This window comes from Lonchura striata, chromosome 5 (assembly GCF_050655825.1).
Source record: "Lonchura striata isolate lonStrDom1 chromosome 5, ASM5065582v1, whole genome shotgun sequence".
Classification (NCBI taxonomy): Eukaryota; Metazoa; Chordata; class Aves; order Passeriformes; family Estrildidae; genus Lonchura; species Lonchura striata.
In genome coordinates, this window is record NC_140707.1 from 56174549 (window position 1) to 56194393 (window position 19845).

At 37.0% G+C, this 19845-nt stretch overlaps 1 protein-coding gene across 2 annotated transcripts in view; it reads right to left on the reverse strand.

Moving 5' to 3' along the window:
• The window catches only part of PTPN21 (protein tyrosine phosphatase non-receptor type 21), a 43857-nt gene that overhangs the window by 6922 nt on the left and 17090 nt on the right, over positions 1–19845 (reverse strand). Inside the window, exons 5-19 of one of the 2 annotated variants that reach the window (XM_021540962.4) lie at positions 19051–19118; positions 18551–18621; positions 17210–17297; positions 16926–17014; positions 14459–14546; positions 13669–13748; positions 12447–12548; positions 11876–11936; positions 11249–11333; positions 7612–9077; positions 5230–5367; positions 2711–2932; positions 1506–1634; positions 962–1196; positions 291–451 (exon numbers count right to left, since the gene is read on the reverse strand). In XM_021540962.4, the coding sequence (XP_021396637.3) occupies positions 291–451; positions 962–1196; positions 1506–1634; positions 2711–2932; positions 5230–5367; positions 7612–9077; positions 11249–11333; positions 11876–11936; positions 12447–12548; positions 13669–13748; positions 14459–14546; positions 16926–17014; positions 17210–17297; positions 18551–18621; positions 19051–19118 (3083 nt within the window). The remainder of the gene's footprint in view (positions 1–290; positions 452–961; positions 1197–1505; positions 1635–2710; positions 2933–5229; positions 5368–7611; positions 9078–11248; positions 11334–11875; positions 11937–12446; positions 12549–13668; positions 13749–14458; positions 14547–16925; positions 17015–17209; positions 17298–18550; positions 18622–19050; positions 19119–19845) is intronic. The other variant, XM_021540963.4, reaches the window with a different exon arrangement.

Here is a 19845-nt window from a genome sequence, read left to right on the forward strand (position 1 = left end):
GAATGAAATCCTGAAATATGCTCACTGGCCCAGGGTATACCTTGCTCCACTCAATGACTCAACATCTTAGGGAGTCAAGAATCCAAATGAGCATTCCAGTGCCTGGTGTGCATGTGGGCAGTTCTGGAAGATTATTAACTTCTGTTGAATTCCCAAGAGCCATTTCAAGCACAGTTGTAAGGCCTCTCCCAACAGCTGCTCAGATGAACAGCCATCACACATTTTAGGCAGGTTATTGACTTTTCTAGTACCTAACGTTCTTTAAAGCACAAGAGAGAAAAAGGGCTCGCCTCATTGTGTTCCAAGCAGGCGATCATGATCTCTGCCAGTATGACCACGCCTGTCCGCCCCACGCCCGCACTGCAGTGCACCAGCAGCGGGGGGTTCGCGCTCCTCGGCTCTGCCGTGCTGTTGGTGTGGCGCCGCACGGACTGGATCTCCTCCAAGTACGCTATCACGTTCAACGAGATAAGAATAATTCATGTAGGAGATGAAGCCCCATAAGCTTTGCTATTATGCTTTATAACCACCAGAAAGCAGTAATTTAACAATTAACATGCCACGGAAAAATTATACATTGTATAAATCACAAGTCATACCCCAACCATAGCATCTACAAGGATCATCTAACTTTTGTAAGGATTTCCTTGCCTCGTTCCCCTGTTTCTACTAAAGACAGCTTGTGGCCATCTTGCTACTTCTGCAACATACTCAAATGTGTAGTATGGGGTGCAATTATGTCTTATTCTATATGGACTTCTGGTAAATTATTTGCTTTAGACAGAAGGAGTCATTTTAATAAACTGTCAGGTATATTCCTGCAAAAAATATAATTCAGTATATATGAATATACTTCTATATATGAAGTACTCTATACTTCATATAGAGTAGCCATTTTTAAAGGTATAAAAAAAACCACCCCAAACCACACCCCAAAGCAAAGCTATTAAATAGAACTTACATAAAAATCCCTTCAAATCTTCTGGACAGCCATGCTCTGGCCAGTCAGTATACTGCAAATGCCAAACAGTTCTCTCCTGTCCTGTGAGAAGATGTTTAATCTTCAAACCTGTCGTTGCATAGCAGCCTGAGTCGGTACGGAACCGCGTGGTAATCTTAAATCTTCCATACGTCACAGTGTTGTGTCTTGAACCAAGACGTGGCCAGTATCTGAAGCTTTTTTCTCTCCCACTTTCCTTAAAAGCAGAACACTTGCTTAACAAGAAACCTAAAAACGTTCACACAGCTAAAGTTCCTGTAGTAACAAATGTATCTCTCCTCTACTGAGCAGTACTAGCGTGTTGTGGCCTCTTACTGAGAAAACCAACTTTACAGCGGGAGTTTACAAATTCATTTTTTTGTCAAGGGAATCAAGACAGAAAGGGGTCACTAGAAACATATCTTTGATCAGTCTAGTAGTTGGAGGAAAGATCCCCTTCCTCTAACTGATTATAAAAAAATTGTTGTGGAATTTCTAGGAGAAACCTGACTCAATTTATACTCACTTCCTCTGCCGTGACCATAGCTATGATCGCAATCCCTTGTTCCCAGATCATCTGCCAGAAATCCTGACATGTATTTTGCAAAGGGCCCTGCGTGGCAATATAATCCCACTCTATGCCACCAACAGAGATCTGTAAAAATAAAGACATTAAATTAGTAACTATTGAAAACCCTCTCCCCAGCTCTAACATCAGTCATTTGAAGATCCACAAAATGAAAAAAGACTGCACCACAGAAGTAGGACCCCATTGTGAGTTATAGCTGCCCCATTTTTAGCTGCATCTTAGATGCACAAGAGACACAATCGTACAGGTTCATAGCTAAATAAATATATTTTATATCACAAGCATCATGTAAAACTGAGAAAACAAAATTCTATTTTTCTTTTGTGAAATTAAGGTATTTTAGCAAATTCATACTCAGGTGCTGTAAATATTATTTCAGTACCAGTTGTTGTTTCTTGAAAAAATACTATCTTGCTTGAGATGGGTCAACATTTGTGAATGAAGCAGAGAAACTATGATGCCATGTTGGTATACAAACAGATTTATTAAAAAAAAGACAGCAACACAAGTGCTGTTTTGATAATCTCAACTCTTTTCAGAAAAAGCATGAAGTCAACTGTAGTTGCACTTAGAGCAGATAAATATATTGAAAAATGAATGAAGTGCCTTCAAAGTTCTTGAAGTCACCCTTCAAATTCTTTTAAACATAGCTTAAATAGTTAAGGATGGGGAAAGAGGGCAGATGAAAGTTTTAAAAAAGTCAGTTTCCCCCTGGTTCTAACCATCCAAAAATGCTTAAGCTAGGAGCTAGCTTACTAGCTAGCTTGTGGATACTGTCTGAGAGTACAGAAAAAGAAGAAACAATCATTGTCACTGTAGCTCAACAATATCATAGTCATTGCAGAGGATCCCAGTTTGTTTTAAATCTATTTGCCTCCTTAGCTCTGGGAAGAATGGACATTCCTTCTGTTAGCAACAATCCCCAGAGAGAGAACACAGAAAAGTGACAGTAGATCAAATCAACACAGAAGCAAAATGCAGAAGATCACTCCAATAATGAACCCTCCAGTATTCTAGGTGATAAGAAACTTCTGGAGAAGAAAAGAGAGAGAAATGGAGGGATTGTCACTGATCTCACCAAACCAAAAATTGATGGCCAAATTCATTTTTAGTTAGCACACGAACTGGGAAATTTCTCTCACCTTGATATGAGATGCATTGATGTAACCAGTGTTATTTTCTTTGGTTGGGACCAGCTCCACTCTGGTATCATCATAAGGAAGGACGTCCTGGAAGCGGTTCCTCTCGGCGTTCTCCGGCAGCCGAGCTATGGAGCACTCGCCATCCATCAGCCTTTTCTTCTGGATGCGCTCGTACTCGGTGAACACCATCCCCTGCTCCAGCCGCTGCTCCAGAGCTCTGCACTGCAACACAGAACACAGCCAGCCATACAAAGTCACATTCCGAGAATTCATGAAGGATAAAATGTATGTATTTTCTTCTCCTCCGTATTTCTTCAATGCTTTTCCAGCTGTTAATGTTTCCACAAACATACCAGAATAAATTAGAGGCAACCCCTAACCGGCAGGAATTTTGTTCAAGTGAAAAATAAGCAGCCTGTTATACTTCATTAGGTCACAAAGATTTATATGGATACTGCTGGTAAAGGAAAAGTTTCTTCATAGTTTCTGTAAAGACAGCCCATATGGGGAGAAAAAAATTGGCCAACAAGACAGCTATACCATACTGCATACTGCTTCAAATACCTTTGATCAACCTGCTCAACATAGCAGCTGGATTACATCATTTGAAAGGTCTCCTCTAACCTTATAATAAACCCAAAAATAATAATAAAAAACCTCACAAACGTAGTTGTTTGGATGGAGGAAAACTAAATTTTGCTTACAGCAGGAGAGCAGCCTTAGAAACTTGCTGCAGTTAAAGTATAAACCCAGAATTTTTTCTAATAGTATAATTCAATCTTTTTTATTTAATAAAATACTCCCTCCTCCCCTTTATTCTTTTGAAACCAAGTTGTTGCTAAATCATAAGACACTTCTGGAATTTCTGTATCTCTTTGCCAACAATAAGGAGGAATAATATGTAAGACTTCAGCCAGAAAATTTAATCTATGTCACATGTCCCCAGATTCTTACAGCAACTGCTCTGTGGTATCAGGTCATAGAAGTGTCTTATATCAAGTAAGTATGCCAAATGTTGCAGAGGAAGGTGTAAATTTCCATCACATGCAATTTGCACAGCAATACATCAACTGCACAAGCGCCTTTATTATCTTTAGGTTAAATTCACATATTTAAACTGATAATTGCATGAAGCTGAGCAATGAAACAGGCACTGAATCAACACTAAACTTATCTTCTAAAATACCTGCACTCTGGGCTTCCTTTATGTCACATATCTACTTTGCATTGCCTCTTCTCAGCTGTTTTAGGAACTACTCCAATCTCACGGTATTTATTCTACCTCTACATGACTGCCTGAAGAGGAAGTGTAGTGACATTACTCTGTCACTTCTTGACTTCATGGTTTCTTCTTTGGCACAACTGCTTTGGGCAGAGCTAGCTGAATACAAACACAGCTGCATCCAGTAAAGGTCAACCCAGAAAGAGATGATGGCTCTAGGTAAGACGAAATAACCAGCACTGGTATCTCAGTAAACCTGTATCTCAGTAACACAATGTTCATTTTTGTCCCTTAGCATCTTAAGCAATGTATATGTAGTTCAACACATTACTGAGTGATTTGCAATTAATTTTCTTGGTCTGTTCATTTAAACTGCAGCTGGTGAGAGTAGGACTATTCCTTCAGGTTCTAATCCCTAGATTAGATTCCTAGTCACTAGAAACAAAACTAAGCTAGAGGGGACCTGCAGCTGAGGATGCCCAGCCATGCTCAGAACTGGATTCTCTAGAGATCACTTGCAGAATGGGCAATAATCGCTGTGGAATTTGGTGTATCTAGTTGCTCCCTGGTCAGAGGTGTGATGGCAGCACTGTTCTTCATAGCCTGTGCCAGCCTGAATATGGACAGTATGTCACTTTCTTGTACTTCTTGAATGATACATGGGACAGGCTGAAGCAGATTGACTTACGTTTTTTTATCCTGACACAACCTGATGGAGTCTTATATTTCTCAAAGAATGATCCTCAAATGCTAGAACCTGATGTCCTCTCATTGATCACCCTTTACTGAGTTTAAAATTTCAGCAGATCAAACAAGTTCCATCTATATTTTATGGGCTTTATGTGAACAAAACAGAAAAATACAATCTGCATAAGCTGTATTCTGGGGATGCAATTTAACTGCAAAACTTACTCTAAGCACCATACAAATAACTAATAATTGCAAATAAAATCAATCTCACACTCAGAATTTTAAATTTCACACCTTTTTCACTCTGGAAAACCCAAAATTAAGAGCGAAAGCAGGATGAGTTGCACAAAAATATATCAGTAGGTACTAGTTAATTCACTTCCTGTATGTTTAAAGGGTAAACTATAGTTGAATCACTGTCATCTTAAAGAAGATGACACCCAATACTTCTAGCAATGACTTGTCAATCTAGAATCTTTTTATTTAGTTTCTATTCTCAGAATTTGCATTGTGAAGCATTTTATAGTCAATAAAATGTGTCATCCATAATCATGTAATTTTGAAAAATTGCTAGTGTAAATCAAGCACTAAAAAAACTTCAACATACTCGTTCATCATTAGTTGCTCTCGTTGGTTCTTCCTTCCCCTCATCTGGCAGAGGCATTCTAGTCAGTGCCAGTCCATTTAGGGCAGCTAGCTTCAGAGGACCCATTTTTTTTGCATCATTTTTATTCTTTTTCATACCCTGCAAAAGAAAAGCTAAAACTTGTAAATATTCTTAAATATCTGATGAAGTTATAAGGCAGAAACCAGATGAGTTCAACTAAGCAAAAGATAATTCTCTGGCCCCTTCTGTGAACAGCTCTGACCTTTTTTTTTTGATAAGCACTGCAGTGAGAGATTAGGGTGGTGGGACTACATTCCTCCAAGGACACAACACAGGTCTGTCTTCATTCCAGACAGGTTAATGAAACTGCATGAGAATGACAAATATTGTTCTCTACAAAGCTCATGACTGAGGGTGTGAGGTGGCAACTTTGGATATTTAACATTCTTGAACAGACCTGGGATCACTTCCCAAACCCAAAAATACATAAAAATGATTCCTTAGTAGACTATTCAGTTTGCAGGCACTTTTCTTCCCTACAAGCAGGCAATGTCATATGCCTTTAAGATATTTGGATATAGTTAAATGTTTTACTAAGTTTGCAACAAACTTGACATACAAAACATGAACACAGAACTGCAGACAGTGGACCGGGCCATGAATCTAAATTATGGAATTCCATTCATTATTTGATGAAAAATATCAAAGGGGGATTTCTATGAAAAAAAAAAAAATTCAAATTATTCTTTTAAAAAGGGTAAGAGGAAACTTCATCATTCCTACCATTGCTTAGTTTAATTGTTAACAAAAATACACTGAAAATATAAGTGCATAAGCTGCTTGGATGATAAGCAATGCCTTCAAAAGTTAAATGGTGGTAAGAAATAGGAAGACAAAGCTAACAGGATGAGACTGCATTTGAAAGTGAAGTGAACACAAACAAAACAATAAAAGTTCATTGAAAAGCAAAATGTGCAAGCATTGGTTGGGGCTATTCACCTCCATTATGAATACAGAAAGGTACATTTCTGTATTATGCAACACTTAAATGTTTCTGAACCAAAAACTATGTTACAAACATTTCCAATGAAGAAGCTCTAATATTAATTTAATTTAAAAGTTGACAGGAACATGTCATAACTAATTAACTGTCAAAAGGAAAAGCAGGGTGTGATTTTGGTAGACACATTACTGTCTGAAAATGTATCTTTTGCAGAACAAATACTAAGTGACTATCTAAATGTGAACACAATGAGGAAGGTATTCCTTTTTTCCCCTATATATATACACTAAAAAAAACAGGAGAAAAAAAATGTAGAAAAATATACACAATTATAAAATGAATTTAAACTGATGGAGGTTCATTTCATTGTGTTCAACTCCATGTATAGCACATCTAACAATCAAAAACTTGTGAAAGTAGTAACTATTTCAATACATAGCTTTTGCACTGATTAGTTTTTGCAGTATCTGCTGTTATCACAGCAGTACAAGTTATATAGCAGCTCCCCTACATTTTAATTTGTGCAGAAAGCTATTTGACACTAACTCAGGTATCAATTTTAAAATGCAAAATAATAATATAAAATGGTCTTCCTCTATTAGCACCTGAAATCTACCACAAACTACATAAAACTGAACAATATTTTAAAGAGAACTGGGCACTAAGGAGTGCCAGTGAAATTGTGCAGTCCACACAGACCTTGATGTTTCTATGAGGTGGGAATTATGGGAATGGTGAAACTTGCAGGTTTTCTTACTATTTATGGTGTCCTAAGATTGGAGTAGGAGAAAGAGATATGGCAAGCAAGAAATACCTTCAGTGGGATAAAAACAGCTTGAAGAGAAGGCAAAAGGGAGAGGATAGGAAAAAAGGAAGGCATGAAGTAAAGAAGCAAATGCAAGGAAAGAATTTATTCCTTAAGGTGTCAGGTTCCCTCTTAGGTCAAGAAGCAGGTAAAAAAGTAAACATTTCAGCTACATATCATTCTTCAGTGAGAGAAAGATAAGAAAGTTGAATGGAAAGAGTTGCTTCTGCTCCAGATAAGAAGGAGGGCAGAATAGGGATCTAGAACTGATTTTAAATTAGCTCCTTCTAAAGGTCCTAGCCAGGTTGATTTTCTGATGGATGGAGATTGAACAGCTGGATTTGTGTGGTTGGAACTAAACAAACAGAACTCAGACATGGCAGAGAAGGGGATAAAAGATAGCTAATCAAAGTTAACCAGGGAAACGTAGAAATATAAAGGTCAAGTTTAAGGTAACTTTAATTTAAATGTTTTAAAAGCATCTCAGACTGACTAAAAGAACCCCAAATCTCAAACAAAAACAACAATCAACTGCTACAGACAACCCAAAACAAGACAAATAGTATCCACTTACACCTAGAGGGGGAAGGCCTTCCACAATATTCTTCTTCCCGGACAAAAGATCAGACACAGGTCTCTTCTTTACTGAATCTTTCCTTACTCTGTATCTCCCTGATGTTGTAAGATCAGATTCTGACATAGATGGAGTAAGCAGTCCTTCCCCTCTTCTCTGTACCTGGCTTTCTACTAGTAAATGAACAGGGCTCAAATCTTTCATTCTCTTTTCTGCTTCTGTGATGTGTAATTTAGGCTCAAGGATATGCAAAGGGCCAGCAGATGAAGCAACAGAGCTATAAGGGTAGTTTAGTACTGAATCATGAGAATAACCTCCCATAACAGATGAAAGTTGTGTTTGATCTTCAGGGAGAGGAGAAAGACTTGTACTGGCCTTATTCTCTTCTTCAAATTCTTCTTCTTCCTCACTACTGTGAATCAGCATAGTGGCATCTGAAAGGGTTTTCTTGTGATCACAGTTCACACATTCTTCTTGCTCAGCTTCTTTTTGCTTCGTTCTCTCCATCAGAATGTTGGGCTGTGACCCTTCTGAGATAACTCTTGGAAGAGCCACATCTGCTGCAGAAGCTGACATGGTCCTCTCTTTAATTCTTATTCCTTCAAAGCTGGGAGTCAAGCCTGCTATTTCAATACTGTTCCTTTTCTGCAGCTGAGCGTGGCGTGCCGATGTCAGAGGTTCACTGACCTCCTGAAGAGAATGAGCCACAGGCAGGCTGTCTTCCTGAAATGTCTGGACAGAGTGGTGCACTCGCCTTGTGATGAGATCAGGATTGCTGCTGCTGATGTAGATGTGCCGTGAAAGGTCTGGAGTACTGTTTGCAGGTCTTGGGTACGGGTATGGGGGAGGCGGCCGATAGACTTGAGTCTTCATTATATTTGGTGCCGGGTAATCCTGAGACTGGAGCTGCACATTTGTCAGCTCAGGCACACTGACTGCCCCGACAACTGGGCGCTTCTCAGCAGGATAGGGGTAGGGGGATTGGCTGTGGAAGCTGTAGTTCAGGTTAAATGGATAATGGTTAGACTGTGGGGCAGCAAAGTGGGCATGCTCCCGAATTTCAGGCTGACTGTAAACTAAGGCATCAGGCCTGCTGTAAGCGTATGAGTTGCTGATGTTAAGATTTCTCATTGAATGACTCTGCCTATCTGTGTGCACCATCCCCCTGTTGAGCTGTCTCATCACAGTCTCATAGTCTGGCGTGGGACGATAAGAAGGTGGTATTAGTGCACTGTGTCTGTGTGATGGGACATAATCAGTTCTGAGGACATCGCTTCCAGTAATGCTTGGGTTGGAGGACATGGGGGATGGCTGCAAGTAATGCTGTGGATTGTTCAAGGAGTTTGTGCTGTGTGCACTATAGACACTCCCATTGCGGATCCGACCACTGTAGTCATGAGGGGTTCTATCCAAGCTAGTCTGAGAGTGACAGTAGTATCCATTCTGACTGCTCACAAAGAGGTTATCTGCAAGCAAAGTTTAAGAACAATCTTTATGTCCAGGACATCAAACAAAGCTATCCTCTATTAAGATGTAGCTAAGGCAATGTTTGTGATTTTTAAAACCTCACTTATTTTTAGATATGTGTTGAAATGGGAAGGAAAAAACCCAAACCAAAATTCCAGCTTTTCTGTTGTTGTTGACATCCAAGGTATATACACCAGAATAATGTACTATGTTTATTTTAGTCATGTAAATCCCTATGGAAAACACTGTCTGTTTAAGAATTATTTCTTCTGTTTAGGATAGGCTTCCTAAGTTTCAGTCCAAGATAAACAAAATCCATATCAACCTTAAGCCACACCACTAAAAAAACTAATGTCTATACTAGGATTTGCACTAATGAAATTGGTTTAAACAGCAAAGAAAGAAAAAAAAAAACACAACAGAAAAACAAAAATACCACCAAAAACCTAAGAACAGCCCCATAACAAGCAAACAAAACCCCTTGCTCTTCTCTCTTCTACTCCTTCAGGATATATGTAGATATAGAACCACAAGACCTCAAAAAAATCAAATTAACTTTTCTCTAGAAATTTTGGAGGCAGTTTAAACTACCACCACATATTGTTCACATACACACATATATATACCTACACTGTAAAGAAAATGCTCTAACAGTTTATACATCCAAGACATATTTAATCATTTTAATTACTGTTTCATTGGATGTACAATTTGGCAGTCTCCAGATTCAGTCATTACTGTAGAAGCCTTCATGATTTAACTGTCTGGGTTCACCAAAATAAATGCCACACTTAGGTTAATGAATTTGCTGACAATCAAAAATTGTTTTATGAAAAAAAATGTTCAATAATAGGACTCTTTTAGTAGCAAGTACCCAGCAATACTTAAAACCCTAAACTGCAAAGAATTCGGTTACATTCTGAATGTAGCTGAATACCTGTATTTCATTCAGACCTGTGTAACTCTGCTTAGAAAGAAAATGTGCTTATTCCTTTCCAAGTGAGCTGGCCTTTTAGAGTACTATTTAAGCAGCACATTTGTAGGTCTGAAAAGTTCTTATCAAACTTGAGGAGACTTTGTACAATATTAGATTCAGCTCTTCAGGGCAGCAACTTTGTTAATTAAAAACACAATGTGTAACAATCAAAATAATGAGAGTAAGCAGCCATGACTCTACTGTAAACTGCTAAGATAAGGAGTCTACATTGCTTCAGAAGGTTAGTTAGGGTTTGCTTGGGGTTTTTTCTTCCTTTATTTCAATCAAATATATACCAAGTCCATAACTTGCAAACCTCTTTAGACTTTGAATTCATCTACACCTTGTAGTCTAGCAAACTTAGACAAATGTCTCTCTTCCTGCCTTCTGGATTTAATTTTTAAAAAAAAATCTTAGTTGTGTAAATTGTTGGGACAATCTCTTTGCAGCTATTAAGACCAATATTGACAAGGATCTCACAATGCTGTAACATACCAGTCTGATATATGAACCAGAAAAAGCAAAGGTCAGCTTAAACTCATACAAGACTCCTCAGTCTACAGCTGCTGTACATGCTCTCCTAACTAGAATTGCTCATCTCCCATAGGAGAGGATATGGAGGAGGAACAGTGGAGGAAACCACGGCTGTTTATCCTGGAGAAAAAGAGGCTCAGGAAGAACCTTACTGCTCTCTACAACTATCTGAAAGAAGGCTGCAGTGTGTTTGTGTCCTCCCAGCTAACAAGTGGCAGGACAAGAGGGAATGGCCTCAGGGAAGTTGCATCAGGGGAGGTTTAGATTGGATATTAGGAAATATCTTCTTGGAAAGAGTGGTGAAGCACTGGAACAGGCTTGTCAAGGGAAGTGGTGGAATCATCATCCCTGGAGGTATTTAACAGACCTGTAGATGTGGCACCTGGGGACATGGTTTACTGATGGATTTGAGGGTGCTGTGTTGATGGTTGGACTTGATCCTAAAGGTCCTTTCCAGCCTAAATAATTCTGTGATTCCATGACTGTATTTCACATTAGCCTACGTGTCTAGAGTAGCAGCAAGCACTTCAATGACTGTTCTAGTACAAACCTACCCCATATTCACCTATTTACTCAGCTATAGCTAAAGTAGCTACAAATATAAATTACGTTTTTTCCTTCTAAAATTGTGTAGTGTGGCCATGGACTTTATGAACTTACCTTGGGAAGTTGCATATGGTTCACTATAATGACCATTGTAATGCAGCTGAGGTGGTGGGGGCATCATATAAGGCTGAGGCTTGGGCTAAAAAAGCAAACATCTTACTGTTAGTTAAAAACTGATTACTCATTTTAAAAAGAATTCTTGACTTTTTTAAATACATAATATATACCATTTTATATAGGTATATATAAACATTATATATAATACTGTATACATAGTAATAATGTTCATTATATACTATATTATATTATAATGTGTATAATACTACAAATAAGCACATACAAAGTCTTAGTCTTAAATAATTTCTCTAAATCTGCAATGTAAGTTTGTCCTTTGAGGTCACATAAAAAATAATTTAAAAACCAGGAGAAAAACCTTGAAATTACACTCCACTAACCCAAGACTGTCTTGCCATCTGACATCTAGAAGAGTCACCTAGAGACAGAGTTCAAACTGAAAACAGAGGTATTTAAAATATTTTTCATTGAAAATGTTTTAATTTTACTATTTAGATACTCATCTTTTTCACTGCTCATTTCATTTCACTGAGGGGAAGTAATATTTGATTCAAAGTCAACTGAAATCCATAAAAATGCAAACATAAAGCTATTTGCTTTCCTTACCATAGACATCCTGGATGAAGATCGTCTTCTAACAGGATTCACTGTAACTGGCTGAGTTTGCCTACAGAAGAAATTTAATGGTAAGAAATTATTCTTAGCAAGACCTATTTCAAAAATCAGAAAGAACTCCCAAATTCAATTAAAGATCACTCTACATTTCCAGGAGCCAGGCCTGTGTTAGTCTTCCACACGAGTCTCTCTCATTAGCCCCCATCACAAGGCAAAATCAAAACCCTAAGATCAAAATATCTCAGTTAATCTCCTGTTCTACACATTGCCTGTTCTACAAGTCAGACATAAAACTGTATGGGGACAGATGTTACAGGAACTGTAGAGCATTACTATACTGCATTAGCATTTGTATGTTCAAACATTGATGCTAATGGTAATGAATTTTCATAATTTGTGGATTGGCTCCCAGACTTAAAGTTCTGAAGTCTTAAGCTCCTTTTCCCCCCACCCTACACTGCACCTCTGCTCTGCATCTCATAGCAAGACAAGTCAAAAGATAGCATGATACAAATGCAGAAAACTGCTATTTTTTTAGTGAGAAAGATGTTTTTAAGCTCACCCTTTGGGAAGTGAAGGACGAGAAAGGATTGGAAAGCGTGGAAGGGAAAGAATGAGGGAAGATTTCTGGGAGCCCTCCTCAGGTGGAGAGTCCAAGGAGTCTCTAAAGACAAGGTATGTACAGATTTAGAAAAAAACCGTAAGTTGATACAGGCATGCATAAGACAGTTTTCAGCTACAGGACCAGATGACAAGAAATATTAAGAGAAGAAATAACTAGAAAAGTTTTTTTGAGGACTTGACCTCATGTAAAGCCACATTGTGGTTACAATAAGAAATTCTAGAGACATTAAATATAGAACTACTGATCTGATGTTACTTAGACAGAAATGCGGAAGTCCCATGAACACACTACTTCTATCAATGTTTCTTATCACTCTCAAAAGACAGTCAAGTTTACAAGCTTTGAGGTATGTGGTTTACTCTATTTCAAATTTATCTTACTTTTCAAATAAATTAGCATTAAACACACTGAGTCACATGTGGCACAAAATATTTGATTTTTCCACAGGCCTCAGCAGATATCAAACATCTATCTTCCCATGTATGAAAAGGAGTGAAACGTATGGGAACCAGTCCAATGACAGATTATTCACTGTGTCTAATTCTTTGTTCTTTGACTGAAGAAACTTAACTGAAGGAAAGCTGTTCCAGTAAAGTAGCTCAAATTCCAGCCATTGATTTACAAGTTGGATACCAGCCCATTTAAATTTAATTTGATGAATTGTATTAAATTTACTTTGCACTGGTGCTACTGGAGCTATACAGATTCCATGGATATCTGAAGAACCACATACCTCTTAGCTGTCAATCCAGCACATTTCAGGAGTGCTTCACATGCACTGCCCGCCCTTTTAAAGCCTCTAGTGTCCTTTCAGAGCAGTTCAGCCAAACACAGGCCAAAACCCTGCTGGTTCCAGCAGCTCACAAACTATAGCAATATTAGACCCCAAAGCAACTGAAGTCTCTCACAGCACTGTGATCCAGAAGCAAAGGCCAAACATTATTACTTATGGTAAGATTTCAGCACTTAATATTGCCTTCTGATGTATTTCAGGATGTATTTCAAAAACTGATGGTAAGTATTTTCTCAAAAAAGATTAAGAAAATGAACCCAAGTCATCTAAAGAGGACAGTAAAGACTTTAGAGAGGGAGTGGGAGATTTCACTTCCCAGTGGAAGCTGCAAGGGCACCAAGAGTTTTGCTAATGTATTCTACTTACAGGCTGCATTTATTTAGTCTGTAAAACTTGTGTCTAGCCACACACATCCTCCACACATATTTTGCTGTTTCCATATCTTCCTGCCAAAAAAACAAAACCCAATATTTGCATTAAGTCAAACATTTATACCCTTCACTTGCTTTCAGACAAGCCACTGAAATTTTTAAGATTAAAATACCATTGACTGATTTAATTTTAATGTAACTTTATTAATGTCACCAAGTTTTCCCTACAACTCTACTTTGCAGACCCAAATATACTCTCTAGTCTAACAATTTTCTTAGACTTATGAAAAAAGTATTATCTACTTATTTGAAAGTAGAAGCCTTTTGCTCCAGACCCTTATCAGCTGTAACACTAACACAATTACAGTTAATACTGCCATAGGATTGTCAACAGCTCCCTTTTGACAAAAGCAACTGGTAGATGCTGAATAAAATTAATTCTCCAAGGAATGCCATGGCCCACTCCAGCAAAGCTCTAAGGCTATATTTATTTTTAATTGCTACTGATTCAAGTCAAAAAAACATGCTAGGAATTTTACTGGAATGGATGAAAATTTTTATGACCACATAATCAGACGCTTCAATGTACTCAACATAAAAGGTCCAATTTTTAATGCCTTCCCACAGAAAGCTGGCCAAAGACAGTGTAATCACATTTGACTCACTCATACAGTTCAAAACTGTTAAATATATAGAGAGTAGCCTTTAACCTTTGAGTTAAATGATCAATCTTAATTTGTTTTTATTAACTGATGAATTAGAGAAAAAAATAAAAATGTACTCACAGTTTGGAACTGAATTGTCTCTTCTTTGTTTGCCAATTCTAATGCGAAAAAGGATTTATTGTGGGACATGTTGGCAATGTCATGCCACCTGCAGACAAGAGGGACAGGATATGACTGGACAAGCTCTGATTTTCAAACCTCAAAAAATGCAACTGCAAACCAGAACCACCATCAAGAATGTGGATAAAGAACATCCTCATGAGGGGAAGAGGAGGGGCAGATACTGATCTCTTCCATCCTGTGACCAGTGACAGGACTGAGAGAATGGCCTGAAGCTGAGTCAAGGAAGGTTTAGGTTGGGTATCAGGAAAAAGTGCTTCACCCAGAGGGTGGCTGGGCACAGGGCAAGACCCCCCCCGCCCAGAGAAGTGGGGAGCAGCACCAGCCTGACAGAGTTAAAGAAGCATTTGGACAATGCTCCAGGACACAGGGTGTGACTCCTGGGGTGTCCTGTGCAGGGCCAGAAGTTGGACTCCATGGTCCTGATGGGTCCCTCTCAAGACAGTATATGCTATAAATCTATGATTCTATTAAATAACATTTCATTATTCTGTGGAAAAGTTCATTAATCTATCTGAACAAGTTGGAGACCATCACTTCCATACCATTAATGGCTGCTGAAAGGAAAACATGTGTGTGACTAACTCTTGGGAAGATGTACAATATGTACAGTAAGATTATTACTTGTCTTCCCTTTGAAATTCTTCCAATTATTAAAAAAAATAAAATTTCGACAAATTTATTCATCAGTAAATTATAATGTCCCATCTGCTTGAAAGCATTCCAGGAAAAAAAAATTAAACCTACACTAAACAAAGCTTTTAAGGCATTATTATGCACATTTTCTAGAACTCTCACACACTGACAGATGAAAAAAAATTTAGATTGCATAAAATACATTTATTCATCTTCTTTTTAAATGCAACTTTAGCTTGAACCATTAGTATTATGTTAGTGTAAATAAAACCTGTATAATATATTTATTAAAAGAATATTCTGCAGTACACAAACACATGGAAAAAACATGACCTGCATATAGGGCTCTCTCTAAAGGTGTTTATATGACTCCCATTTTCATTACATAGAGGTGTCTATTAGCATTTTCCATATCTATTGCCTCATGTGTAAGAGGTAGAGAAATATTAATGTCTCCATTTTGATTTAGAACAAAAGGCCTTCGTTCATAAGCCCTTGTGGACACAACTATGAAATTACCTGAACCAATCTCAAGCATAACCCAGTCTTTGTAAATTATATTAATGGGTCATTTGTCTATGCTTTATTGCCACCCAAATAACATGATATTACTATCCATGATGGAATTGCCCACAGTCATACACAAACAAGCAAAAGAGCAGAAAATTGGATCCTGAAATTGGAATAGAAATACTTTCTGATGCTTCCCGATGTGCAACTTTTTTTCTATGTTTACAGACACTGCATCCACTATTCTTTGAGAATTTACGTGAAGTGCATGTACAAAGCTTTATTCTTCTCCCTGTGCATTTCTTAAGTACATCTGTTATTTAATGCTGCAGAAAAGCAGAGCAGGGCAGTTTGATGACACCAGACAATTAAAAAGAGTTCAGCATCAGCTCTCCTATCACAGGTGAGACAGAAATTTTTCTGAAGAACATTTAACAGTAGTGAATTTCTAAATCCTGTTAAACAAAACTACTGACAGAAAGAAGCATAGGTGGCTACTTTCTCTTATCCCAGAGAATCACCAGTAGTGAAATTTCAGTAACTGTTGGACCATAGAATTTCAAGATTTCTGTTCATATTCAGTCAAAAATTCAATTCTAGAAGATTAAAGTTCACTAAGAATAAACCCTTTCTTACTTTAATAAAAACTAAATTGCCAAGACTAATTTTATAAAAAATCTCAAAATGTTTTTTTAAAATTTTATTCTGAAAGATGCCCAAGCAATATATGTTAAAGTCAGTGGAAGCCATTTCATGTGAGGAATGTATTTTAAGTGTTTAGGTAAGTCAGAGCTCCATCTACAATCTATAAGAATATTCAATAACAAACTAAAACAATGTATGAATCCAAAATAATAAAACAAACATTATCATGTAACTCTCCACATATAATATATGAAAGGAATTCCTGGACAATTTCACAAGTGAATATTTCTGTATTAATTGATATGACAATCTCAGGATTTAAGATGCCCTACGTGCAGAGAATTGCTCCTTTTTGATTCAATAAATATTTTGCAATGCAACTGTATATTAAATATTCATGTCTTAGTATTGATCTGTCTTAAAGAGATTCTTTTTGCAGGTAATGCATTGAGAAATTCTCACTGGCTTTAGTATTCACTGTAGCATGATGACTATGAGACTATGTTCAGGTTTATCAAATGCATAAATACATATGTCTAAGAGTTGTTGTTCCTTGTGAGAAACAAACTTAAAATATGAAATTCACTAAGACATCCTATGAAAGAACAATACTAACCTAAATACAACAGGAGGACGACCATTTTTGTGTTTCACAAAGATACCATCAAGACATGCTCCAATGAATATGTCACTTCCTTGGCTGTCCTGTAAAAAATTGCAAAAAATTATGCAAGTAGAGAAAAAAGTCTTCAAAAGCAAAGTTACCTAAGAAACAACTGCTTTTATTAATTCTGGAGCAGAAAATTATGGGTGTTTTGGGTTTTATTTACTTTTGGCAGGAAGTAACCACTCTAAACAGGGAGAAAAGGACAATTAGACAAAGATGAAAACCTCATTTACCTTTGCAGGATAGGTCTCTTCACCATAGCCCTCCATTCTTTCCACTTCTTGCATATATAACATTTCTGCATCAGGAGGAGTAAGGCCTCTAAAAATGAAACAACAATCAGCTTGAAAAGCATCCCCAGGACACCCAGGCAGACATCAAATGTACTGTTTTTATCTTCACCAATGGCCAATATATTCAGCTCAGCCTTGACACTTTGATTCTAATAACTTTCTCTCTGGCATCTTTAGGGGTAAATGGCAACAAAGACTACTAGTTAATATTACCATCTCTATTGCTGGCAGACAATTATCACATTCTTGATCAAATCCAGCACTGTCTCCACATTTCCTTACTTTACCAGTGGCACACATGTTCAAGACATGAATGTCTTCTATATTGCTATAGGGGAACTAGGAAGTCTGGCATTTTATATTTCAGAAAAGAAGGTTTCATCTTCTAAATGCTGACTATTTTACTGTAATACTTTGAAAGCATGAGGACAAGATCTGTAGGTAAAGGTAGAATTCTTTATAATTAGACCAACTGACAAAGAGTCTCACAGACCTGCAGTAGTATCACAGGGCTTAAAAAAGTCTTGTGTTTACCTACTCACCAACATACCTCAGTTATCTCAAAAAAGGCATCATTTCTACCTGAAAAATCCTGTCATGCTCATTGTTATGTCTCTCAATACTTTTTCAATCATAAATCTCTTAATTTCTTCACTTTTTCCTAACGTCATGAAGATTAAGTTTTCTTTGCTGAACCTGAACCATCCAATCTTGTTACAAGTGCATTTCAAAGATAAGTGCAACTGCAATTTTCAAACTATTGTTTTAAAACAATACAGGGGAAAATATTCAGTATTACTTACATAGTCACAAACATTTTTCACTAATGAACTGATACAGAGAAAATAACTTTCCTTTGTCCTGGACTACTGCACCTTAGCCCCCTTCTACCTAAGTTCATAAGCATTCTGGCACAGTTACTCTCTCTGCATTTCTCCTGCCCTTAATACCTCTCAGTGTTGTTTATCAACAAACATCCTTACTGGGGTCAGAACTTCACTTGAACAAGAGTCAGGAACATGAACAAGAGTTAGGAATATGATACAGGCTAAGTCACACTATTTAATTGTGTCCCGTATTCTTTTCAAGTTGAATCCTCTAATTTATTTTACTAAATATTCTGTTCTCTTTTTCATTTTCATTCAGCAAAAACTCTAGAAAAAAGACTCATTTAAATGGGAAGTGCAATTAGTCCAACTGCATTTCAAGATTCACAACTTTCTGAGCTACAGAAACTACTGAAGACCTAAATTAAGCTTAGAAGAGCTTTAGATATGTTACCTGTACTTCTGGTGTAGCAAGGCAACTTTCTGTGTTGCTTCTTCCAATATTTTTTCTTCTTGTAGCCAACCCTTAATGTAAAATAGCATTTGTGGAATAAAATTTAAAAAAAAAAATACAAAATCAAATGGTTATAATTTCTTTACATGTGCAAATCAAGCCTTGAGTCTAGTCTTAGATGCACAAATAAACCCCAAAAGCACAAACACTGTTTTGAAGTGTTTTTACTCTATCTCCCATTTGTACCTCAACCTTCTTTTAAGTGTAATATAGAATAAAATTGAAAAGATCTTACTACATCTTTGTTTCTGCATAATATAAGGTGTCATATCTCACTCCAATCTCAAAGAAAACCTTTACTAAATTTGGCAGCCTAGGGAGCAGTCAGAAAAATGGATCACAGAAGCTTCCTAAAAATTATTTGCATTTACCAATTTTAAGAAGGATTTAAATTTGCCAATTTAATAATTTAAATTCAGCAATTTAAAGAAAGTACTTACCACTGGAAACAAAGCGTATCTTTGTAGAAACTCCTGAGATTCATACTGATCATAATCTCCAAAATCCGCTAAAAAAAAAAAATAATCTTTGATTCAAACACTTTTAACAAAATTATTCAAAACCCAACTAATTGCAGCAGGCTCTCCAAGTAGCAAACCTCCATCCTGCTGAACTACAATCATAAGGCAAAACAACAGAACAAACCAACCAATAATGTTTATAAAGAGAAAAGGTAAAAAAAAATCCCATCTTTTTACTTTGTTCAGAATGATTGGTAACACTCCTTGTGGATTGAGAAGAAATGAAAAAACACTTCATATGGAAGTTATTTCTATGAAAGGGGAGTGCCTCTGACACACTACACCAATACAACTCTTGAGATAAGGCAGTGTTTAGAATTAAACTATTGTACTGATTTTAAATACAGATCATTCTTGAAACCAGTTGACTCGAAACAGCAAGTACTGCTTCTGCTCATTGACCAGCTAAAATTACTAACCTACCTGGTATAGCTACCTCAATCATTGGAGCACATTAATTTACAACCTGTGCTTTTTTTGAGGTTTGTTTTTTTTTTCATTGTGTTTTCAACATATACAGTTCATCACTTAAACAGGAATAAGAAATGAAAGTTAAAGCTAAAAGGATGAATATTTTCTATCTGTAAAGAGGGTTATATTGAAAGATTTCTATAAACATCTCACTGAGCAGAGAGATGTTTACACTGTCCAAATACATACAAATAACACAGCAAGATGTTTTCAATTGAAGGCCATTAAAACCTGGCTTGAATT